The 26,592-nt window shown below is 32.2% G+C and overlaps 1 protein-coding gene across 1 annotated transcript in view; it reads right to left on the bottom strand.

The window, feature by feature from the left end:
- Positions 1 to 8,924: 8,924 nt before the first annotated feature.
- The window catches only part of alka (glycine receptor subunit alpha alkaliphile), a 37,518-nt gene continuing 19,850 nt past the window's right edge, over positions 8,925 to 26,592 (bottom strand). The window contains exons 3-11 of the mRNA XM_089704343.1: positions 22,186 to 22,262; positions 21,737 to 21,836; positions 20,136 to 20,290; positions 12,020 to 12,175; positions 11,401 to 11,541; positions 10,757 to 10,986; positions 10,272 to 10,412; positions 9,790 to 9,969; positions 8,925 to 9,282 (exon numbers count right to left, since the gene is read on the bottom strand). Of these exons, the coding sequence (XP_089560469.1) occupies positions 9,130 to 9,282; positions 9,790 to 9,969; positions 10,272 to 10,412; positions 10,757 to 10,986; positions 11,401 to 11,541; positions 12,020 to 12,175; positions 20,136 to 20,290; positions 21,737 to 21,836; positions 22,186 to 22,262 (1,333 nt within the window). The 3' untranslated portion in view covers positions 8,925 to 9,129. The remainder of the gene's footprint in view (positions 9,283 to 9,789; positions 9,970 to 10,271; positions 10,413 to 10,756; positions 10,987 to 11,400; positions 11,542 to 12,019; positions 12,176 to 20,135; positions 20,291 to 21,736; positions 21,837 to 22,185; positions 22,263 to 26,592) is intronic.

Raw genomic sequence — 26,592 nt, 5'->3', positions numbered from 1 at the left:
GCCGTACAAAAATGGTGGTCCACAAAGTCGGAATTTATTTTTATTTTTCGACAGTTGCCGGGGTAAAATTGATCATTTGATTTTGTACGGCATCTGTGTCATACTATCTCTATACTGCTTTTAATGCATTATTCCGCAACACCGTACAAAAATCATGGAGACAAGAGGAAAAAATCTCTACCTGAACTTTCGAATTCTCATCTGCACTCAGGTGGACAGCTTACAAGTGACGTCATAGTGCTGAATCTTATTATTTTATGCATTTATATCGTTCTAGTAATAGGTCACCTGGTGGGTCAAATGACCCATATTTTTTCAACACGGGCCTGTAGTCTATAAATAAATAGTGTCATCTTTTATATCTATTAATTTTGGCAGACATAATATTGGTTTCTTCTTTCTTCAAATTCTTTAGGAGACGAAAATCACTTCCTTAATATATGTTATTTTGCAATTACGCCTTAATTATTTCAATTACCATAATCCTGTTACCTCCTATTACGAAATTTGATTAAATTAATGTGACGTAAGGGAATTGAAGACTAACGTATTAATAAAATTAATGTAATTATTATATAATTATTAATATTATACTGATTAATGAAAGCTTTGTATAATTAAGTTAGTATGTTAACGTGTTGAATAATAACATTTAATCAGACATCGATTAATTAACCCACTTAATTTGTTCTATATAAATAGACAGCAGAGTTGAGAAATAGTAGAGAGACAAAATCCGGAGTTAAGACTAAGGGTGCTTTTCCACAAATAATGTGCGAGAATGTGTAGCGAGGAATGTGTTCTTAAATAACCAATAGTATCGCTTCAAACGCTAAACGCTTCAGACTTTACACTAAATGAAACAGATTCCTCGCTACACATCGTCGAACATTATTGGTGGAAAAGCACCGTAATGCACCCAGTATTTTCCCTTATTCCTGTCATCAATCCTATTTTATCCCTTACTTTCCTTAAAAGTCCGGGAACTGCTTTTGTTCATAGGTGGCGATGGTCGCTTATCATCAGATAAGAGACCGTCGCCACGTGATGGTGAATCGGCTCGTTTATCAAGTCATATATTTAAAAAAAAGCTCAATAATCTAGTTTAGGATACAAAGAAGCTGAAAGCTTTTTTTCGATAAATAATGATCGATTCTTTAAATAAGTAGATAAAAAAATTATAATAAATTCGATATTAATTCCTTGGGTATCTCCAAATCAATTCATTTAAAGTTTTATTCTTTTGGTTGTCAGTGTTATTACTCATAAAGAATTTAAAGAACAATATATTTTCCCGCTTACTCAAATTCACGTGAGGTTTAGTTTAAAGCAGACCTTTCCTTAGCACTCAGCAGGAATTCCCCTTGAAGGTGATTGTACCATTCAATCGACTTGTACTGACGCATCGAAGACCTGCTATGCATGTTTCTATGACATTAAAGTTGATAATTTATGTTATTTAAATGAAGTTTAATCTTTTTCAGCCTTTTTGAAAATATTAATTATTTTAATTTTAACTAGCGGTCCGCCCCGGCTTCGCCCGTGGTACATGTTTACGTTTTCTCTACATAAGAACCATCCTCGTACTTCAAGGAATATAATAAAAAAAATTTATCGAAATCGGTTCAGCCCTTCTCGAGTTATGCGCTTACCAACACATTTTGCGATTCATTTTTATATTTAAGAAGAAGAAGAAGATTACCTAAAGGACCCTCTACACAATAAGAGTAGAGGCAATCACGATAGTGTAGAGGGCCTAAATTGTGCCCAAATGGCAATTTTCGGTCGTCATTGTAGATGTTATTTCATAATCGCTGTAATTTGGAGGGCCCATAATGTTATGAAGAACAATGATGTTAGTTTGCTTATTAATAAAACTGCCGAACAGATTTTTTGGATGAATGAAATGTAGGAAAGACACACGACCTTTGTAAGTTTAAATTTAAGGTAATTGCATGACTCACACCTATTACATTTACTACATGAATCATAACATAATAATAAATCACGTAATATATGAAACAATCAAAGAGTCTAACCAAAATGGGCGTGTTATTTCTGTATTTGCTGTACCAATATTTGCCAATACTCAGGTAGATATTATAAACATTTTAAGCAATTGCTAATGCATTGCTTAATAACTAACTGATAAACATAACACGCCCAAATGTATTGTAAGGTATTTTTAATGAATGGAATTAAAACTAATGTAATGATAAATTCTTAAATACAGAATATAATATAATAAAACATAATATGCAATTCACAAATGTTTTTAAATCATTGTTTTATGTTATTTATTTTTATTTATATAATTGTTTTATTTATTGTTGACTATTCAACTATTCTTACGCCAAATGCCTTTAAAAACATGACCCTCCCCAAAATTAAAGTCATAACTTAAACTTTAAATTTCAATACAAGGTACACCGTACACGAAAATATCAATATAAAGAAGAAGTCTAGAATAAATATTTTACAAGCACACAGAACAATGTTGTTAAATTGTCTCTCAACAGTAGATTCGCTTTCAACAATCACAAATAGACAACAACGTAAATAAAGCAGTAAAATTGTGGTTTACCTTCAGTGCATACAGACCGTTTACATCACGATATTACGACATTTGCATTTCGTGCAGTCGTGTCGTAACGGTCTTTGTGAGATCAATGTAAACAGTAATTAGATAATGTATCATAAAATCCTTTATATACAAATTGTGCTTTTAGAGCTAGATTTATGCGAACGAAGTAATCTCTGAGTCAAATGATATCTAATGTAATGTATTTAATTTTTAATTTGATGATTTTTTTAATATACCACTGTGAATGTTTTCCAAATAGTCATTTTTGGTTGTCGTGGACAAAATAATTCATGTCAATTATGATCACTTTACTGAGAAGCTTTTCATTCATTAATATCCTACTATTATTTTAATATCGTATCAATATCGTGTAAAGTGGATCGATGAAAATGTCAATACAGCTACAACAAATAAAAGTGAAAACGATTCGTATAGAAGTGCGACATGGACTTTCTTTTCACAATGCGAACTAATAAATATGTAATATTGTGTATAAACTTCAATACTTATTACATAAGAATTAATAAGATTACGAAACTAAATTTTCTATATCCCAAGGTTGCCTGGAAGAAATCGCTCTTAAGCGATAAGGCCGCCAAATTGTACATTTATTTTAAGTTACATATCGTTTCAATAAATTTTATTTTTGTGTGCATTGTACGTACAATAAAGTGTTTTCTATTATATTCTATTCTATTCTAAATTTTGTTTTGACGTGCTAACTCTAAATACAATACTGGAAACTAAAAGACTGCTATTAAATCATACGTATTATTTAATCACTACATCCATGTCCATGTATGCTTAAATCTTTAAAACTACGCAAAGGATTTTGATGAGGTTTTTTAATTTTTTAAATTTAATTTTTAATAGATAGAGTGATTCAAGAGGAGGATTTTAAAATATTATTTATTAGGTTTTAGACAAAGCTGGTTAAGTCGCGGGCGGAAAGCTAGTTAATAAATAAATAAAAATCATTTTGTAGACATTGCCTTGAACTCGTATAGTGGGTGTATTTAACTATCGAGCATACTCATCAAAAAAGCTAAAACCTGATTTTGATAACAAAGACAATCACACATTTACATGCTTGATGTTGCACATATTCGAAGGCTACACCTTGACATAGATATTACTAATACTACTCATTTTTCGTTAAAAACCGACCAACCCTTAATTTGTACTATAGTAGATAAATAATACTACAGCTGTTAAATTATAGTATGTAAATTAACTCCATCCTATCCTACTAATATTATAAATGCGAAAGTTTGTGAGGATGTGTGTGTGTGTGTGTGTGCTTGTTACTCTTTCACGCAAATACTACTGAACCGATTACTATGAAATTTAGCACACATATAGAGGGTAACTTAGATTAGCACATAGGATAGGTTTTATCCCGGAAATCCCACGGGAACGGGGAGTATGCGGGTTTTCCTTTGAAAGCGCGGGTGAAGCCGCGGGCGGAAATCTTGTAGTTTAAAATATATTGTTTTCAGTGGCATTGGTACTTCTATAGTTTCACCAAATAATTTACTTTTCTGACTGACTATACTAGGATATACCTAATTTACTACCTAATATTTTTAACCTATATCTAGTTTCTATAAAATATATTATCTGTAGTCTGTACTATATGTACTACACTAGGACCTGGCTATTACCTGCATAGTATGGGTTCTTCCCGTACGGAATTTCTCAGAAGAAGCGTGATGTTTCATATTATACTGAACTTGCTAGCTAGTCTAGTAAATTAAAACAAAAATAAAGTAAAAATAAATATTTTGAATCAAGACACATTTCAACAATAACAGTGTGTATTGTCACAAACTTCGTTATAAAAAAATCTCCTAGACCATAAATAAATCATAAACTACTGGACCGATTTTAAAAATTCTTTCACCATTCGAAAGCTACATTATCCACGAGTAATTTACTAAGACTTTTTTTCACTAAGACCAACAGGAGCGGAGTAATGCGGGTGAAACCGCGCGGCACAGCTAGTTTATCATAAACTGAAATAAATTTTGAAGTGCTTATTGATTTTTATATTTAGTATTTCGGCGATATTCTCAGATAATATAAAACAACGACGGCTGGTACCAAATATAGAAATGTATAAAAAGCTGGTTCATCAAATAAGGCTTGAAATCGGCTTATGAGGACTTATTGCGAAATTGGAAGGTTAACGTATTTACAGATATTCAAGACAGATTTTGACCTAAATATTTTAAGAGACAATTATCTTACAATAAGATACCTAGTGAATTTTAAAATAAAATGCTTATTAAAAAAATACTTAGTTTTGTAAAACAATTTAATAACACGTATTGTCAAAGCACCGCAGTCTAGAACTACTATCACATTTTTTTCAGGTGAAGATACAAGGGATAAAAACCCTAATCTACATTTTGTAAGCATAACCTAAAAGAAGATACACTCTCTCAATATAGAACCGTATACAATAAATAATCGATACATAAAACAGAAAGTTATACGTAGTTTAAGATTTGGATCACCTTATGATACTCGTGCCGAGGATTTGAGAATTAATTGTTTAAAATGGAATGGCACGAGTACAGAACGGGATCATCGGAAGTATATTGGATTTCGTTGCACGAATAATTGGAACAGGATTGGATTTTATCATGTTTGACTAATAATTTATTGATAGGATTGAATACCGAAGAAACATTGAATGTTTTTACTACACACTTTCAGAAAAATTACTTTTTTGCATTTGTATATCATAACTTCTAAACTATAAATAAAAATCAATTATGTATTGTTTTAAATATATATTTTATACAGAAGGATACACACTACTGAAGCAAATATTACATAAGTTGAATATTTACGTTTATTATTATCAGCTTAAATGCTCTACCAAGACTTTTCTCTCGTGGCTCTTAAGTAGATAAACAAGAAGGACCTGGGTTCGATTCCCAATAGAGATTATAAAAAAGTTTTTAATATTCCTGTCGCATACGAACCGAAATGGAAATTTACAAAAATTATAACTATGATAAAAACTCTATTAAAATGCGTCTATTGAAGATCATATGTTAACAACTTTGTTTTAATACAGCTGCATTTATCTTTCTCTCGAACAATACTAAGAAAAATACTTCTTATATCCGAATTGACCTGTTCTGATTTGACCTTAGGGAAACATAACTGCATACATGCTAGGTATACATAAAAATATATATTATATATTATTGTATAAATCTCTATAGATACTTACATATTTTTTGTCGTCTATCTTGCGAAAGCTGCGTGTATTCATGATTAAGAACATAGAATTTTGATCCCATTTTATTACTAGGAGAAATTAATTGTCTTTTGGTTATATTTTTAAGTGAAGTCCCGGGTCGCCAAGTAAGTGGCAGATGCAAGATGCATTATGCTGTTTCACTGATCGATTTTTCTTTAGGGACAAGTAGTAGATTGGCCTTCTGTGTTCTGCCAGACCCAGACATTTTTTTCTTCGTCTCCACTGGGAATCGAACCCAGGATCCTAAGGAATATTATAAAAAAAGAATTATCGAAATCGGTCGACCCTTTCAAGTTTCACGCATGATGCCGTGACCAAGGAAAACGGGTTTCATTTTTATATATTATAATATAGATTATGACTATAATATAAATTGCTATTTTCATAAGGAAGGCTTTTAAATTTTACATCACTACATAGTATAAAACAAAGTCGCTTTCTCTGTCCCTATGTCCCTATGTATGCTTAAATCTTTAAAACTACGAAACGGATTTTGATGCCGTTTCTTTTAAATGAAAGAGTGATTCAAGAGGAAGGTTTTAGTATATAATTTATTATGTTTTAGACAAAGTGAGCGAAGCCGCGGGGGGTTAGCTAGTAAATAATAAACAGAAGCCAGAGAGTCTATTTTTGTAGGAGATGAACTCAAATCTCAAACCTACATATCTATTAAATGTTTTTCTCGTTAATACAATACGTGTAAGCTTTAATAAAATAACAAATATGCCTAATATTTGCTGAAAAGTTTGTCTGTTTGCTACGCGCTAACTCAGGAACTGACCTGGTGTGATTTGAAAAAATCTTCGAGTGTTTGAGAACTGTAGCCCATTAATTATCGAGGAAGATTATATTATAATATTATCATCACGCATCAAGACATCGTAAAGACTAAAAGGAGCGGAGCAATGCAGGTAAAACCACAGGGCACAGCTATTATAAAATAAAACAAAATATAACAACATTTTGTATAACTTTATTTAACTTCAGGACCTTATCTAATAAAATTAAAATGTACTTACTGCATATTATGATTGATTTAAAAAACTAGAGGACTTGCACTATGCATAATAAATGTAAAAATTATTTAAGTTTTTTAGTTATTGTAATTAGTTTATAGAATCATTATAACACAGAAAAAGTTAACAAACATGAATTAACATTTTTTTTAATCTCTTTGGCTTTCAATTTAATTTTCTATGCACAGTGCAAGTCCTTAATTTCAACCCCCATCATACAAATTATTTCTGTAATAACAATTATAATTTCTTTACAACTTTACCTATCTACTTGTGCATCAAAAAACTAATATTATAATTAAAATGGACATTTTCGAAATACAGTGATAAGCATAATATATCAATTTATATTATAATAATAAATATATAAATTTTATAAATAACACAGCACCAGTTACGCATTCACTATTACTCCTTCATTAACCCGCCAATTTTAATCAAATTATACTTTTTACAAATTCATCTTTAATTTTCATTAAAAAATCCTATGTAAATTAAAAAAAGAGCGTATGTGCCGAGCACACGTGTCCGAAGTGAAACAGAAGCAACATTCAAAGACATCAACATCGTCGCCTTACTCCATGACGTGACGGTATTGCAACCTTGAAATTTTACTATCAACGCGCCTAAAGAAGTTTCACTTCAAAAAGGTGCCATCTTTTTGGTCATTTTACTTTTGAGTAGTTCATAGAAATACAAAAAGCGATCATATTTAAATGATATTTTTATTAGCTTTATCTTCACAATTTCACCAACTTACATCTTTCTATTTTCGTTATCTCTCCCTTCTTTTATAAATGGTACCACATTTTCAACTATTTAATTTTCCTCTAGAAAAAAGCTAACGCAGAAGACATTATAATCCGACTGCTAAGAGCGGCACTTAATTCTAAAGTTTATTTTCAATTATATAACTTCTGCAATTGGCGGGTTAATTCTATAAATACACTAATCACGATATAAATTAAATTATCACAATGATTTAAAGCTGAGTGATACGTTGTTCTATTTAAATTTATAAGCACTTAACTTTAATGAAACTTATTATTACTCAAATGTTTGAAAGGAATAACTTTGAATTTCTAGCGGTTGGTATTTCGTGAACATTGTTTTCTGAAAGTTTCAAATGTAGGATTAAATTTAATACGTGTTTGTAGAGATTTATTACTGGCACTCCGGTGATTTTTCGTTATCATAATATTATGAAACATTTTATGTTGAATTTCCTATAAACAAAGCTTTTGTATTGAAAATATTACAATTAACAAAATTTTCGTTTATGAAATCTTTCGTTAAAATAAGCAGGATTTTTAATAGTTCCATTATTTTTATATAATAACGCATATTCTTAAGCTATTAATGTTACTTAATAAATATAATTTTAATAAATATAATATTTCTTGACTATGTAATGCGTAATTATTTTATTTACTTTCATAAGTGCATTATTAATTGTGAAAATTTATCACAGATTTTTTTGGAAAATGTGCGTGTGTAAAACTAATACTATTAAATTAATAATAATATAAACAACAAATATTAATTAAAGTTGCGTCAGAATGTCCATTATCTTGCATTGACTATCTGTATTTTGTAGGTACCTATAATTATGAGAAAACAACAAGGGTGTAACACTGTAACATGACTCTCTCACGAATCTAAATTCAATTGTTTAAAGTATACCTAATTGTGTAATATTTTGATAACAAATGTTTTTATTTTTATATCAAATTATTCAATTAATGGTCACTATGTCGTCCTCATAATATGAGTGAAACTCATAATAAATATTAAAAAAACAAAATAATGTAAATTAAAACAGAGATCACATTAAATAATCTCTCTTAAAATTAATCTACTTTTTTGTTTTCTTGCGCTCACGTCAAGCAAAGTAAATAAAATTTTTTTGTAAGAATTTCTTTGTAAGAAATAAATATTCTAAATGATTAAATTCTAAAATCTATTTTATCCATTTAGTTTGGACAAAAAAATTTTGATTTTAATCATTTTTTATTAATATAGTTAAGTTAAAATTAAAGTCCTCTATTCGTTTTCTTAAATCTGTAATAGAACATTCGAGAAGGAAATTATCATCAAATTCATATTATGTACCTACTTACTATCTTTCATTTTGAATGTCCACATCATTAATTAATTTGTTTGTGAAATACGCCTAAGTCTACCATTGTATAAAAATGTTGACAAAGGTCAATAGAAATTCAAACAAAGCCCAGATTTAACCTCTTATAAATTCAGTATGAGGAGCTTTTAGTTTTCAGAAGAAGGACGGGCCAGTACATGGTGACGAACAGAAGAAATAAGGCGGGAAACACCACTCGTGACAGCTTGTCTATTTCGCGCCATAGCACCCTTTCTTGACCAGTATCTGCATCTAACCAAGCGACCTGAGAACAAAGATATCAATGTTATCAAGAGAAATAGTGACAATAAGAACAACGACTTACTGATAAAGTCTCTTACTCTAACACTTGATGTATTCATATACCTTTTTGGTCATTTTAAATAACAGATAAGCTCTATCATATTATCCAAAAATTGTATGAAAATAATTATGCAATGGACTATCTATCCAAAAATTGTATGAAAATATGCAATGGACGGTCTACTCGTATTTTATACAGTGCCCAAGTCTCGCGTTGATAATTACATCGTTAGAATTGTTTTCCAATGCAATGCAAGTTTAATTTTATTTTCATGCATAATTATGTTATGTTTCCTGGAAAGATTGTGAAACCTATTTAAAAGTCTTAACAAGTTTACTAGAAACATTACTTATCCTCAAAGTTTTTAACATATTCAATTGCCAATCTATCATCTATTTATATATTGTATTCTGTATACAACCAATACGAAATCAATGTAAATTATAGTAATATTTTCAGTTCGCATACTTGTAATATACTCTGCCGTCGTTCCACTCCAACTAGATGCGTAGGCGCAGCGGGCGAGTGGACGGTGGGGGTTGCGCCTTGCGGGGAGGCGGGGGACGTCAAGTCAACCTTCCGACACCTAACGCCTGAACCCTCCCATGCTGCTACGGTTCCACATGAACCTTTCTCACCGTTGATGCGCTGAAAACAAGTGATATTATTGATGCAGTATGGGGAATATCAGTGCATCGCAATTATATTATGTTTGTTGACAGAGTTTTTATATGTGTAGCTAAATTATTTCGTTATTAACATAATTATTCGGAAATTACCGGCTATTTAGCTAATTCCTATTAATATTATCCCATGTTGTTTCATTTATATTTTATTAGCTTCTAATACTACGTTGAAACATTTTTTTCCATCTATAACATAGACAACCTAATAAATTTAATAAAACAACTTTTATGGTCTAAAATGTTCTAAAAACTAAATGGTCTTACCACAGGTATGATCCTGGGCATATTTTCTTGTGCTTTTGATTTATTCATCTGGTACTGCTTATCCAGAACTTTGACTACCACAAACTCTCCGAGTGCGGAGAATACGAACATCATACACCCAGCCATCCAGAGGTCAAGTGCCTGTAAAATGTTGCAATTAAAAACTCTTTGGTCTTGTATTCAAGTCGTAATTTCCTGTAAATTTATAACATTCAGAAAAAAATGCTTTTTGGAAAATTGAATCTGGAATTATTCTAATTCTTTATCTTTTTTTGTGTAACAGTGGGTAACACAGGTAAGCGATCACCTCCGTTGACGGACATAAGCATAGGTGTTTCTACAAAGTCGTTAAAAGCTTTTGAAGTAGAAACGGATAAAAAAGTTTTATAACACGACAAAAGGTCTAAAAGAGTGAAAAGGATTGGACCTACTTTACATATCTTTACGAATACATTTACAAACTAATGACACGAAATAAAAAGTACCTTAACATACGCGACTGGTGGTATATCAGCTCGTAACCCCGTGAACATGGTGACGAGCGTCAACATACAAGTAACCAGCAAGGTCACTCGACCTGGCACAGCATCTAGATCCAGCCAGAAGCTAAACCAGGAGAGCATGACGACGAGAGAGGAAGGCGCGAAGGTCTGGATGAGATGGTGACCGATTTGCCGCTCGAACCTGAAGTACACTACTAGTCTTGAGAAATTTCCTGAAAATGTTATGTCGTTAATATAATATTATGATGCTTTCTTTCGGTTTTTATTTTCTCACACCTTTACCTTTTCATCAAGTTTTGAGAAACAGAGATAAATATAAAACTTAAGCATCTACAACAAATCTACATCTAGGTACTTCACGAAATCGATGCTGTAAACATACAGAACCGATTTGTTTACAGAAGACAAAAGATAGCACTTTTTGAAATACTTTTCATTTCAAAAAGTGCTATGAAATCGAATTCTTCTAATGTCTGAAATAAGGTTTTTTATAGAATCGTTACAACTATTTAGTAATTTGTGATAGAAATCAGCCTAGCAGACCAATACGAAAAAGCCAATAACTAACTACATTGAAATCCACTAAGACACTATTACTTTCTATAGAAGTAACTTCAAATTCCTACCCTCTTTATCAATCATCAATCCATTAGTCTCTTCAAGCCTCAGCGGTTCCCCGATGTGGTACTGCAGCAGTTTCAGTTCCGGGTTAATAGTGACCCCCGCTTTGCTCCATTTGAATCGCACCTTTTGATTGCTATATGAAACTGTAGAAAAAGTAATTTGATAAAAAATAATCGTTCTGGAATTTACTTACAGATCCAACTAAATAATTAATACCATAAATTTCACTGCGATGATTTATTGCATTTGCATATCCCTTGTCAACGAGAAAAGTTTATTTTAAAATGAAAATAAAGATGAAGTTGAAGATGAGGATGAGGATGAGGATGAGGATGAGGATGAGGATGAGGATGAGGATGAAGATGAAAATGAAAATGAAAAAATTATTTATTCCAGCAAAAAACACAATAACAATATAAAATTAACAATATAGGAATTTTCTGTAGTTTATTATACAATATAATAATATTATATAATTTTAGTTTTCATTTCAGTTTAACAATGCAATTTAATAGCAACAGGCTTAAATAACTTTTATTACTGATTATTATCTTAAACTCTTTTAAGATTATTATTAACATACAAGTACATCTGGATAAAACGTCAAACAAAGGTACTCACAGCTTTCTATATAAATAGGACACGACTGTATGTCCATGGGATAGAGTTGAAATTCCATCTGGCAAGCGATGATAGCGTGCATTCGAGCTGCGTATCGCACCGTTTGGTTCCTGTAGAGAGTCACTGATGAGAACTTTTGGGTCAACTCGGCTATCTCTGAAAGGATAAGATGGAAATTCAGAATATTATAGATTGTTTGATGTGTACGCTGGTATGTAAACATTAATAGTGTCTTAATTGTACTCTAATTTACCCACAATTAGGAACAACTTCTTCTTCCCATTTGTAGATAAAAAATTTAATTGAAATTGGAATCGGGGAAATCCAACTCAGCGAACGTAAAACGAATCGTATTATAAAATAGAAAAAGGAAATAAACAAATGTTAGAATAACTTTTCTCTACAGTTTCAATTTCAAGTGAAATAAATTAACAATTCCTGGATGCAGATTGAAAAAGTAATTGTTCTTCTTATAATAAAACTAGCTTTCCACCCGCGGCATCGCCCGCGCAGAAGAAAGAAAAACCCGCTCCCGTGGGATTTCCGGGAAACCTATCCTATGTCCTTTCTCGGGTATCAAAATATCTCTATACCAAATTTCATGCAAATTGGTTCAGTAGTTAAGGTGTGATTGAGTAACAGACAGACAGACAGAGTTACTTTCGCATTTATAATATTAGTATGGATTAAGAAATTGCGAATTTTCCAATTTTTTTCAATTATTTCATTAAAGCTTCTGTAAAGCAATCAAATCGTTGATAATAAGTAATAACTGAAGCGAGTAATAGGTTAAACCAATCGTAGAGCATTTATCGGATATCGATAATATGATATGTAAGCTGTATGTTACATCTACAAGCTGTTGTGTAAACTGGAGCGAATTTCGAAGTGTTTATTTATAGGTACCTATTGTAATTAAATAAATTATATTGATTTTTTTAATATGTAATTGTTCTAAATAGTGCAGAGTTTATGGAATGTTTGCATAAACCCAATTTAATTAAATTGCTGAATTATCTCGAGTTTTCATTATAATTATATTCTGAAGCTATTGAGTTGCGTAATAGTGAAATTACTTTAATAGCCTTTGCAGATATTAATATCTGAACTAATATTGAAGGAAAAATTGGATTTTTTGTTAACTCAGAAAATAGCGATTTTAATAATAATTCACTTACAATGAAATCTATTACTTAACTTATATTTAGCTTTTACTTTTCTATGCCGACTCGTAAGGACTTAATTATTTAATATCAAGCCGGGTAAATTCAGCACAAGCGGCTTATAATAATTTATATTAACCAAAATCTAAAAATATACGTTTCCACGTAATTTCAACGTAATTCCACGTAATTGTGATACTACGAAACTATCGTCACATTACGTTTTTACTCTGTGTCTTAACAGACTTTTATCTCGATTAGAAAAAGCCGGAAAAAACAAATGCGTCGGCAGGAAATTCGCCGCGTTACCTAGTTTCATATATTTTGTATTTGTAGTCTTTCTTTACTAACAAAAGAAATCAGCAAAATTGTCTAATAAATTTTGTATGTATGTTATTTTAAAGACTGAAATTCCTGGTATCTTTCGCAAAACGACGGATTGTATGATATTCCTGCCACACATTAATCCATTATCTTTGAATCTATTCACGCTTAGAATATATATCATGTAGGTATGAACATCTGGAAGTGATTTAGTATTTTGAAGCGTGAAAATTAATTATGTCTAAGACACAACTGAATGAGACAAACGTCTCATGTACTCTAGTTAGTTCATATGTACATATTATCATTTTATCTGTTTCAATTAGCTGTATATAGAATTCGTGTGTAACAGCTGCTTATAACCAAACTCCTCCGAAACGGCTTGACTGGTTTTTATCAAACTTTGGTGTTATTATTCTACTAATATTATAAATGCGAAAGTTTGTGAGGATGTGTGTGTGTTTGTTAAATTGTTACCTACTCTTTCACGCAAATACTACTGAACCGATTACAATTAAATTAAGCACACATGTAAAGGGTAACTTGGATTAACACATAGGATAGGTTTTATCCCGGAAATCCCACGGGAACGGGAACTATGCGGCTTTTTCTTTGAAATGCGGGCGAAGCCGCCTGTGGAAAGCTAGTAATAAAATAAACATAAAACGCAAAAGTTTTATAAAAATCAGTCAAGTCATTGTACTTCTGAGAAACTAACTTAAATTAGGCGATATGGCAAAGGTTAGCCGTAAAATAATGATTGCTCATTTCCTGCAAAAGTAAAATTCCATGTCTTTTCCTTCATAAATCACTACATAGTATAAAACAAAGTCGCTTTCTCTGTCCCTATGTCCCTATGTATGCTTAGGCGCGGGACATATACAAGCGGCGCGGCGCGCATCGGGCGCACCGCGGGCGCGCCAGCCGGCGCGCCTCGGGCGCGCTGCCGGCGCGCCTCGGGCGCGCTGCCGGCGCGCATCGGGCGCGCTGTTGGCGTCCGAAAATGATATTTATATAGAGAGGTTAAATGCATTTTCTTCATGCATAATTTAGTAAAATTATGTTTTTTGTGCTAAAAGAGATTTGAAAGTAACGTTAATTTGAAAGTAACGATTTTGTTTTGATAATTCCTTGTAAGTAAATAGCGAGGATAACCCCACGATTGCAAATATATCTTTGTTGGAAATGTTGGAATTTACTTGGAAAATTTTATAGTACTTTTAAAGTAATTTTAAAGTAGTAGGTACTGGTGTAATGATGGAAGAAAAGAAGGTTAAAATAACACAAAATTTATATTGTACTAGCGGTCCGCCCCGGCTTCGCCCGTGGTACATATTTCGCAATAAGAGGTAGCCTATGTTCTTTTTCAGGGTCTAAAGATTATCTGTGCCAAATTTCATCAAAATCGGTCCAGTACCTAGTTTATGCGTGAAAACCATACATACATACATACATACATACATACATACAAACCTTTCCTCTTTATAATATTAGTATAGATAAAATATGGTTTTCAAACACAGGTTTACATTTAAACCATATAAATCTTATCATTAAAATCTCAGTTCAAAAGTATTTACAGTACTGATCATTCCACAATATTATTACAATTACAAATAAATAAAAAACACAATCAAAATCAGGATTATCTTTATTTCTGACATTGTAAATACATGGGAACTTTCATTATGCTCTTCTTCATTTTCACTTTCCCTACTGCCATCACCTGTGTAAATCATTTCATCGATTAATTCAATTCACCTTTAAAAACAAAACGAAGAAGGGTATGTAATAGCAGCTCTATATAATTCCACACAGAGAGAACACATTTTTGACTGACAGGCTACCGTCTCCTACTATAGACCGGGAGATACTGACACAAAATTTCGAGTCATTTGTAACAGGATGGTGGTTCTACAGGGGTCTTAGTACGCAATGACAAAAAGGAAAATGATGGTGTGAACGCTGGTACCGGTGGCTTAGTCGCGTGGGAGTTAGTCGAACTCGTCGGAAAATAGCGAAAGTCAAACGATTTGTAACAGTATGGCACTTATTTTTCCTGTAAGTTTGAGGATCAACGAATATAAATATAAAATTTCAAAGATCTAGGTGTTGGAAATTTTCACTTATATAAATTAATAATAAATTATTTTTTTAAGTATGACAGCACTTTTTCCCCCTACTAGAAGTATGGCAAATATAACAATGGTCACATTTTATCAAATACTCTCCAAAAATCCAAATGCAATACTGGTACAAAAAATTTGGCGAAATAAATTTTTTTGCAGATTTTCGGCGGTATGGCGACCATTTGGAATCGTCCGAAAAGTATGGCATGGCGATTTTCGTAAATGGCTGCATGACGATGGTTACCTGTGCAAAAGTTAGTCTGGTACAAATGGTTGAATAATTGTTTTATTTAAATCAACACATTCGCGTCGGTATGGCGGGCTGTAAGTCACACCGGAAAAGTATGGCATGAGACTACCGCCTACTTCTTTTTTATGGGCTATCGGTAAATTCTAAAATTTTTGTGTTACAAATCGTTTGACTTTCGCTATTTTTCCGACGAGTTCGACTAACGCCCACGCGACTAAGCCACCGGTACCAGCGTTCACACCATCATTTTCGTTTTTGTCATTGCGTACTAAGACCCCCGTAGAACCGCCATCCTGTTACAAATGACTCGAAATTTTGTGTCAGTATCTCCCGGTCTATACCACCCGATTTGTTTTTGATTGTGTATGACCGTGAATTGACCTCTATTTGGGGAAGCGCGCCTGCGGTACGCCTGCGGTACGCCCGCGGCGCAACGGTGGCGTGCCGCCTCGACGCCTGTCCAAAATTCTTTCATACAAAATGTATAAGAAGGATGTGGTGCAAAACAGATTGAAGAGGCGCGCTTATGGCACGCCCGCGCCCGCACCGCTTGTGTTTGACCCGCGCCTTAAATCTTCAAAACTACGCAACGGATTTTAATGCGGTTTTTTTAATAGATAGAGTGCTTCAAGAGGAAGGTTTTAGTATACAAGACAAAGCGGGCGAAGCCGCGGGCGGAAAGCTTGTTTCATATAAAATTTTTCTTATACAGGGTGTCCCAAAAAGTAGTGATGAACGGAAGCTGGGAGGTAGAGGACCAAGAGGGCTATCCGAATCACCCCCATGTGTGTTATGCGATTTTTCGTATTTTCGGAGTTATTACATTTTTTTCAATTTTTCATCTATCGCCGAGTACGATGAGATTTTTATTTATGGTGACGTGAATTATTGCGCTAGATGCTTGATTTTTTTTGTGTGCTAAGCTGAAAGATAGGCCAATTCAGTATGGTAACATTTACTATCGTTAGATCTTCGAATGGAATAAAAAAAAGAATTAAATGCCAAGAAAGATAAAATTACCCAGTATGTTCATAACTTCAAGGGCCCATAAAAAAATAAAATCACATAAAAAAGGTTTTCCATTTGGCTTTTAAAAACTTGCTCTATCGATCAGGTAGCTACCCTAAAAATTTCATTTTATTATTCTGAAGGCTTCAATCGAAAAATTGAAATCTAAATGTGGTAAGTGCAAAATTTTTATTAACATGATGATCATTAAAACCAATAAATAGGTGTTTAATTACCAGAATTTTTTTTTAAATATCCCCGCTGTTGCTCAATGCAAGTGCGACATCACCGTAAAAAGTTGTCTTTTAAATGTCTGAATGCTTTTTTATCATTTTTAATGGTTTCTTCTGCTACTATGAATTTCCGGGCTATTTCGTCCAAATTGTGGCATTCTCTCAAGTAGCCGAAGTCTTTTTAGTATCCCCATTGAAACAAATCAATGGGGTTTAGGTCGAGGGACCGTGGAGGCCAGGTTTTAAAGCAGGCGTCACCGGCGCATGCGCAGGCTGCAACGACCAATCCATCTTTCAGGGTATTTTTGCCCTTTAGCCTTGCCTCCACGGTCACCGGACATTAACCCTATTGAATTTTTTCCGTGGGGATACTACAAAGACGAGAGACTGCCACAATTTGGACGAAATAACCCGGAAATTCATAGTAGCAGAAGAAACCATTAAAAATGATAAAAGAGCATTCAGACATTAGAAAGACAACTTTTTACGGTGATGTCGCACTTGCATTGAGCAACAGCGGGGCTATTTAAAAAAAATTCTGGTAATTAAACACCTATTTATTGGTTTAAATGATCATCATGTTAATAAAAATTTTGCACTTACCACATTTAGATTTCAATTTTTCGATTGAAGCCTTCATAATAATAAAATGAAATTTTTAGGGTAGCTACCTGATCGATAGAGCAAGTTTTTAAAAGCCAAATGGAAAAAACATTTTATGTGATTTTATTTTTTATGGGCCCTTGAAGTTATGAACATACTGGGTAATTTTATCTTTCTTGGCATTTAATTCTTTTTTTTATTCCATTCGAAGATCTAATGATAGTAAATGTTACCATACTGAATTGGCCTATCTTTCAGCTTAGCACCCAAAAAAAATCAAGCATCTAGCGCAATAATTCACGTCACCATAAATAAAAATCTCATCGTACTCGGCGATAGATGAAAAATTGAAAAAAATGTAATAACTCCGAAAATACGAAAAATCACATAACACACATGGGGGTGATTCGGATAGCCCTCTAAGTTCTCTACCTCCCAGCTTCAGTATATCACTACTTTTTGGGACACCCTGTATAGTTGCTTGAGTTCAGTTTGCAAGTTTTAAACGATCTTTTAAAACCATTCATAACATGTGGATACAACCTTATTCATGACACATGATTAACGACTATAATAGATCATCTATCAGATCAGATATCTCTTTATATTACAAATTAATTAGTTGTCTTATGTTTTGTTATTGTACGTAATATTGTCTCGCTATTTTATTAGTAATCTATACTATTATATAATATTATAAGGCTGAAGAGTTTGTTTGTTTGTTTGAAAGCGCTAATCTCAGCATCTACTGTTCCGATTTGAAAAATTATTTCGGTGTTAGATAGCCCATTTATCGAGGAAGGCTATAATCGCTAAGACCAACAGGAGCAGAGCCACCCGGGTGAAACCGCGGGGCGCAGCTAGTATTATATAAAATCCATACTAATATGCGAAAGTACATCTGTCTGTCTGTCTGTTACTCAATCACGCCTTAACTACTGAACCAATTTTCATGAAATTTGGTATGGAGATGGTTTGATACCCGAGAAAGGACATAGGCTACTTTTTATCCCGGGAATTTGACGCAATCCCGGAAATCCCACGGGAACGGGAACTATGCGGGTTTTTCTTTGAATGCGTGGGCGAAGCCGCGGGCGGAAAGCTAGTTTATAATAAATACGAAAGTGTGTAGCCATCTTTTAATCCGTGAAAACTCAATCAGCAGTGAAATAGAACACAACATAAAAATAGATACATAGAAAAAAAAACGTGTGGCACTCGGGGACTGCCGTGGTAAAGCTATTGCATAGCATGCCTTCAAGCCACACCTCCGCCCGTCGGAGTGGGGAGCGTGAGGTTTTTTCGTTACAGAATTTCTAGATTCGGTCCCCGCGCTCAAGGCCTGCGATAGAAGCTATGCAATAGCTTAATAAATTAAAGGATAATGAAAAAACCAATGCCCCCTAATTAAAAAGCTGAAAGTGCTGGTGTTAGGTGCAAAGAAGGAAACGCATACCAGCTGACTGATGACAAAAGTGACAGTCCCCTCCTAGAATTAAAACTTTAATTAGTTTTTTACTTGTTACAACGTTGTACTGAAGAGCTGTTTCATTAAGAGCTCTATAGAGAATATTTGTCTCTTTGATTTTGATGAAAAAAAGGGATATATTTTATTCCATTAGCGAGTTAGTTTAGAAATTGCAGATATAAAGCTTGATTGACATAGAATAAATCGCGCTTTACATAGTAGTATATTAATTTTTTAGACCACTATTAGCACTTAAAATTATCATCCTCATGGTCACGTTGTAAAACTTAAGGTTAAGTTATAAAATAGTGAATTTAACCCGTTTTAAACCCATTGCAAGTTCTTGGCTGTCGATGTAGTCACTAAATAATTAGTATACTATGAAGAAATAGAAAAGAGAAGAGCAAGAGAACACAATAATAAATTATTGTATAAAAGTGAGAGAAAAAAAAATAGAAAAATTATTTGAAACTAAATTATTGAAGAAACTCTTCGTGCTGTTATTTATCAGATGATTCACCCACTTTCGTATTTATTCAGATTTTTGCAGAGAAATTTTATAGCCAATACCTATTGTTAAATAAAGGGCGTAGATATAAATTTATCCACTTGTTAAAGATATATAATATATTTATAAAACAATTTTGAATAATTAACTAGTTACTCATTATTAAAATTTCCTAGCATCATAGAAAATGGTAGATTTTGATCTTGATGAAATAATTGCGTTCCTTCTAACTAAAAGTATGACGTTACAATATAAATTACATTTTATGTGACTGAAATTAGTAGAATCTACTTCAAATTAGTTAATGTTTTCTCTGTTTATAAAACACATTAATTTTGGGAACGGACCTGCAAAAATCATGTCTATGATTAATGAAATTTCCATTTAAAAGGTAATGCCCATTATGAAAGAAATTGGAAATTTAAATTACCTGTCACTTTGGAGTTAAGGAAGTAAGGGTCTGGGTGCCACAGATTGTCGAAGAACTCGGGCGGTAACGTCACGTGGTCATCACCCTCCTCAAAAATGTCATCAGGGAGCTGCAGTCTACTCTCTAACCAAGTCTGTCTGATAAACATGTCCACTCTGAAATAATTGTTGAAGAAAATTTACGATTAGTTATATAGCATTCAAATCCATACTAATATTATAAATGCGAAAGTAACTCTGTCTGTCTGTCTGTTACTCAATCACGCCTTAACTACTGAACCAATTTGCATGAAATTTGGTATAGAGATATTTTGATACCCGAGAAAGGACATAGGATAGGTTTTATCCCGGAAATCCTACGGGAACGGGTTTTTCTTTGAAAACGCGGGCGAAGCAGCGGGCGGAAAGCTAGTGCTTTATAAATGAGAATTTTTTAAAGAATAATACAAATTTGATCACGAGGCAGGATTCGAAGCCGCGTCTTTTACGTAAATGAAAATTTACGTTTTCGGAAAGGATTGTTCAAGATAATATTTTTGTTAAAAGGAGTTAGGTATTGATATATTTGAGACATGTTTGTATTTGTAATGTTTGTTTATAAAAATTTAACCTGAGCTTTACAAAAATCTGTTGTGTTAACAATGTTTGCGGCCAATAAATTCTGAAAGTTATTAAGCGAACCTAATTAAAATTTGTTTATTGTTTGTAATATGATCTAGGTTTCAATTTGTTCCAGTTTAAATTAATTGTCTCTAGATAAGTTTGAAAGGATATTAAAAAAAGAGCATGTGTACCGAGCACACGTGTCAGAAATGAAACTACTTTGGCAAGATTCAAAGATACCAAAATCGTCGCCTTATTCGATGACGTGGAGGTATTGCCATGGCGCGACCTTGAAATTTTACTCTCAACACGCCTAAAAAGGTTTCACTCCAAAAATGTAATTGATGATTTACATCTCGTGAGGTCAGTTTAAAATATTTTTCTTTTTTTCCTATAGGTCTAGTATCTATTTATACTTATTATTTTGAGTGATAATATGACAATACAATAAAATACCCTATTTTATAGAAGAAACACTTTTTCCTGTAGTAATCTGTACTTGACTATTTCATCCACATCTCATCCATACTAATATTATAAATGCGAAAGTAACTCTGTCTGTCTGTCTGTTACTCAATCACGCCTAAACTGCTCAACCAATTTGCATGAACTTTGGTATGGAGATATGTATTTTGATACCCGAGAAAGGACATAGGCTACCTTATTGCGAAATAAAATGTACCACGGGCGTAGCCGGGGCGGACCTCTAGTATGCTATATTTTGTTAATCTTGGTAAGTATCTGCAAGTAATCGTTATGAATCCTGATAGATTAGGTGAAGCATGTATTTAATTTTTTTTTTTTTATGATTTGTATATAAATAACATTTTACCTATATTTAATGAAAAGTACTGTTATTTAAAGTTCGAAAGAAAAACTTTCGCAAATAGCTATAATCTTGTATTCGCATTTGAAATGTGTTTTCATGAAAAAGTCTTACTTTAAATCGATTATGCGAGGAATTCTTGAACGATTTGATTTAAATAATGCTCCATTTACCTAAAATCCATATCTTCCACATTAATAGAATTAACATCGACCACGTATATACTGAACTCCACCGTTACTGGCGTGCCCTTGCGAGATGGAGGCCTCATTTCTGTAAAAAACATTATAATAATTACCTATCTAAAATATTTTTACAATACTATCATTTTAATTATTTATACTACATACATATATTTTAAAATAAGTTTTTTGTTATGAAATTAAATATATTGAGCATTGAAATGTTTGTACCTATATATGGGAACGTAAATTATATTTTGGTTAGGTAAGCGATAGCTCCGTCGTAGGGAGAGTGCTTTGGTATAAACAGTTAACTCTTTCGTTTTTCAGTTTTTGTGGCTTTTATATAAATACAAGTATAACATTTAATTAATGTTAAATTTGGGTTATGAATAAATAAATAAAATACTATTGGGTAAAGGAATTAATCAGAAAATTACCTTTAACATAAGTCTCTGGTAACACCACTCGTGGTTTCAGTGTATGGTTCCTTTTGGATGCCACGTCATTGCACAGCCTGAAAATAACAATTGAAAATTTTTTTTTATGGAATAAACGTATTAAACTATATTTGGGATATTATTCCTGTGAATTAAATTTAAAATCTCTTAAATTTCTAAAGAATAACAATAGTTATTCCAGAAAAAAATATTTTAAAGTGATTCAATGCATTTTTAAGAAACTTTTAAAATAAGGGAGGAAGAAATGTTGTTTTAATTCGAGTTCGAAGTTTCCCTATAGATCGATAAATAATATCAAGTGAAAAATATTATGACTGTTCTATACACTTAAAAGGCTAAATCCAACCTTTTCGTTATAATAACAGGATTACCAATAACCAAATCTGAATGAGAATGAATTTTTGTTGAATGAATTCCTTAAGTTTGACCTATAATTAGATTTAGTACCGAAATTTCGCCAAATTACATTTCTGGCGTCAAATAAAAGCTTCCGAGAATTTTATGCTAAACGGAAATAGTCTCAAAGATACATGAATTGAATATTTATCAAAATATAATTTTAGTTTGGATCTTATATTTTAAATGTAGTAATTAAATAAGTAAACATATTGAACACAATATATTGCTTTTATTTCAGTTCGTTTTTTCCTAAATAACAGTTCCGAAAGAAGGAATATATAGTAGGTATGTCGCGACCCATATACAAAATATGATACTCCAATATATTCCCTAAAGAATCGCATAATATTGTGTTTCTGGAATTTGTATGTGGGTTACGATTTTCGTTATTTTTGTGTCTTCAACATTTCAAGTAAATTTTGAACCTGTGTAAAAATTACTCAGATATATATATTAGTTTTTAGGTCGCTCGCTATAAAGTGTTCGAAATATCGGATTAAATAACATACATTAATCGCGTTTTACATCCGTTAAAAAGTATTCGATTTCCAAATTTCTAAAATATGCTAGGTAGGTACTCGCATAAAATCGTACACAGGAAAATATTATCCTTTAGTCCATCGTTTTGGATTTCAAAACAAGTGACTTAGTTCCAAATGTTTCCATAAAAATCCACTTGATCCCAAAGGGGTAAAACAAAGAAAAATATTTCCATGCTAATAAAATTATAGTCCATAAATAGAAACAAAGTAATGTGAATAGTCGCGAATAGGTAGTTAAAGTATTCTATGACGTCAATTAAAATGGTATTTTTGCGTGCGCTTATTTGTGGCGACCATAATATTGTTAATGTGGGATTCCACTTGATTGAGCTATTTAAATATTATTATTTTTCTTTTGACAATAAAACAATACTTCAGATTCACCATGTAAAACATACAAGAGGCATGAAGAATATGAATATATTAGGATTATTAGGTGTACGTTTAATATTATTTACACACATATTTTATCACGCGACGTCCAGACAAGGCCAGAAAAGGCCTTGCTCAAGGATTTGAGGGAAGCCCTCCCTCCAGACGTATAAAAATCCATAAGTGATTGTAAAATATGTAAATAATTACAAATCTCGTAATTATCTCGTCTCGGTATGTAAAAAACACAATTAAATAGTTTTTTCAGTGCGGTTATACTAACATGATTTAAATATAAGTAATATTATAGAGTTCATTCTATGATTCTCGAATCTCAAATGGATTGGGATAGGACACTAACGAATCACAACCACAGAATATGACTTAGTTAGTGACTAACGAGTAACTGCTAACAATAGTTGATTTTGGGTTTCCATAGTAACCTCAACTCATAAGTTCAACTGATTACTTCATCCCACCTAGGCTGATTGTGAGGGCAGATATATAATATCCAAACTATGAATTGATATTATATGCAACTAACCTTCGTACCCGTCGGTCCAGGATAAGAATAAAATTAAATATAGATATGAAACTCACAGATCACGTGGCATCTATTGGTTGAATTATTTTTTAAATATTTTCAGTAGGTCCAGATATTTCCCCCTACAACGTCATAAACTCAAAAAATTCACTAACTTCACAACTTTATAATTTATAAAGAGAAGCATAGAACATAGACATATAATTTTAATGTTCGTATACAAAACGCATGCTTTGAAAGCATTAAATAAAAATTTAATATCTAATTCCAACGCAAGGAGCGAGCTTCACAAACATTCTGATTGTGAGCCTGATAGCTTCTCTGACGCTTTTGACATAATATAAATTTCATGCATTTTCTTTAAAATTAACTGACAGATAAGCTTACAGAACTTATCCAGAGTCTTTTAAGGGCCGATTTTTCAATCCTTGGTTAAAACTTATTCATCGAATGACGTATTAAATTACCATTTCAAAAATGTATTCTAATTGTCAGTTTATGACAATTTACAGGTGACATTTTAAAATGTTCTGGTAATACTTCATTGGACGGATAAATTTTAACCAAGGATTGAAAAATCGGCCCTTAATCAGCCATAATTTTTTTTTAATTTTCCCTATAATTAAATATTAATAATTAATTAATATTCTTATAACAATAACAAATGGTCACAGTACATTGAACCACGATAGCGTGTAGACAATTTACTAGATCAGACTGTCTGTTTGTCATTGTATACTTTAAAATGTTCTTTGAATTAATGTGCTGATGAACTTTGTCACGGAATATTGTTTTATAAAAATTTTTTGTGAGATTTTGATACATATAGAAATTAAATTTAGATTGCGGCCAATTTCAATTCAGAATAGTTAACTTCGTAAGGGATGGATTTTTTTATGAGTATGCTCACAAACACAAACATTTTCTTTACACTTTTATACTTAAAAGGTTTCCACCTATGTATTTCGCTGATGTTTCACTGATTGATCTATTGATAAGAAATTAAGCTTTTGAGCCATGTCACACCACCTTTTTTATTAATTTTCAACGGGGATCGCATGCAATTTATATATATAAAAATGAAACCCTTATCTATATGGCCTTCACTCGTCGAAACTTGCTTTCCTTGGGCTCACGTCCATGGTTGTAGGTTTAAGTATATACTGTAGCGGAATCCTTATTAACTTTCATTGCTTTGTTTTATTTATATATTTATTTACCAATTTACCTAATCCTGTTTAGTGGTTCTACTTAATGTATTATGCATTAAATTCTTTTATATGAAATATATTATAATACGTGTATGTGTGTATATATATTATAGTATATTATTATGTCTATATTTTACATTATACTATTAATATTGTATTTATTTTCTTTTCTTCAATTAAAAATATATTATGACGAATAATTGCTCTCGGGGCTCACTGAAAATCGGTGCTGTGACTTTTTTTTTTTACGTCACAGATGTTCACCGAGTGATTTCCCCTTTTAATGGTATCATGCTTCACAGACTACACACTTCAATGTGTATTTTTAAGTATTGTAGTAAGTAAGTATTGTAGCATATAAGTATTGTATAAATTGTTTTTCATTATGTATGTGTGAGGCTATGTGTCATTAAATAAACGTTTTTTCTTTCTTTCTTTCAAAAAACCCGTTTCGCGTTGTCACGGCATCACGCGTGAATGGGTGGACTGATTTCGATAATTCTTTTTTTATTACATTCTTTGAAGTAGGAGGATGGTTCTTATGTAGAGAAAACGTAAATATGTACCACGGGCGAAGCCGGGGCGGACCGCTAGTTACTTTTAATATGGTAAAATTCTGGACGAGCGTGAACAATAAAATTCCAAGTAGGTTTCCAAATACTTTTGTATACGTTTAACACTATTAATACTTTTGGGCTAAACCATTGTCTCGTACTAATTATTTAAATTGAATGTGAATAACCCTAGTGCCCCACAGAAACTTTTGATTACAAATTATTTTTAAAATCGAGCGTAAAAGACGCCCTACATAAATGATCTTAAAAATAAAATTTCTTTATTTGTATTTTGGCGGAATACCATTGCATATAAACAAATAACCAGGCCAAGGCTCTATCGATTGTTTTGTACACGCCACGTCTATTTTTAGTCTATATATTATTTATTGTACTTCCATACATTTTTCTATGAATGTAAACAAAACTAATAATTCGTTGTAAGGTATATAATTATAGATATACTGAGCCGATAAAAGCCGTTCTGTCTAGACACCCTTAACGCTAGGAAATACTAAAAAAATTCTTACGACAAAGTATTTAAAAATAAAACCTTATTTGAAAAATTTTGGAGGGTTTTTGTTACGTATACACTGTGATACGGGATTTTTATTTTAAGACAAAAAATTAACTTATCAGCTTTGAAGATTAGCATTACCAACGAGAGAAACATAATATTATGATTTCTTTCAGAAACTTGAATAACAAAAACACGTAACGACGAGGAAAAGCGACGGAAATTTATTTTCTTAGTTTTGTAGAAA

Source organism: Colias philodice, chromosome 15, assembly GCF_061535455.1.
Source record: "Colias philodice isolate Cphi_HAF_F1 chromosome 15, ilColPhil1 Martin Lab GWU primary, whole genome shotgun sequence".
NCBI lineage: Eukaryota > Metazoa > Arthropoda > Insecta > Lepidoptera > Pieridae > Colias > Colias philodice.
Note: the sequence above shows the minus strand (reverse complement) of the source record. Positions and strands in the feature narration are given on the sequence as shown.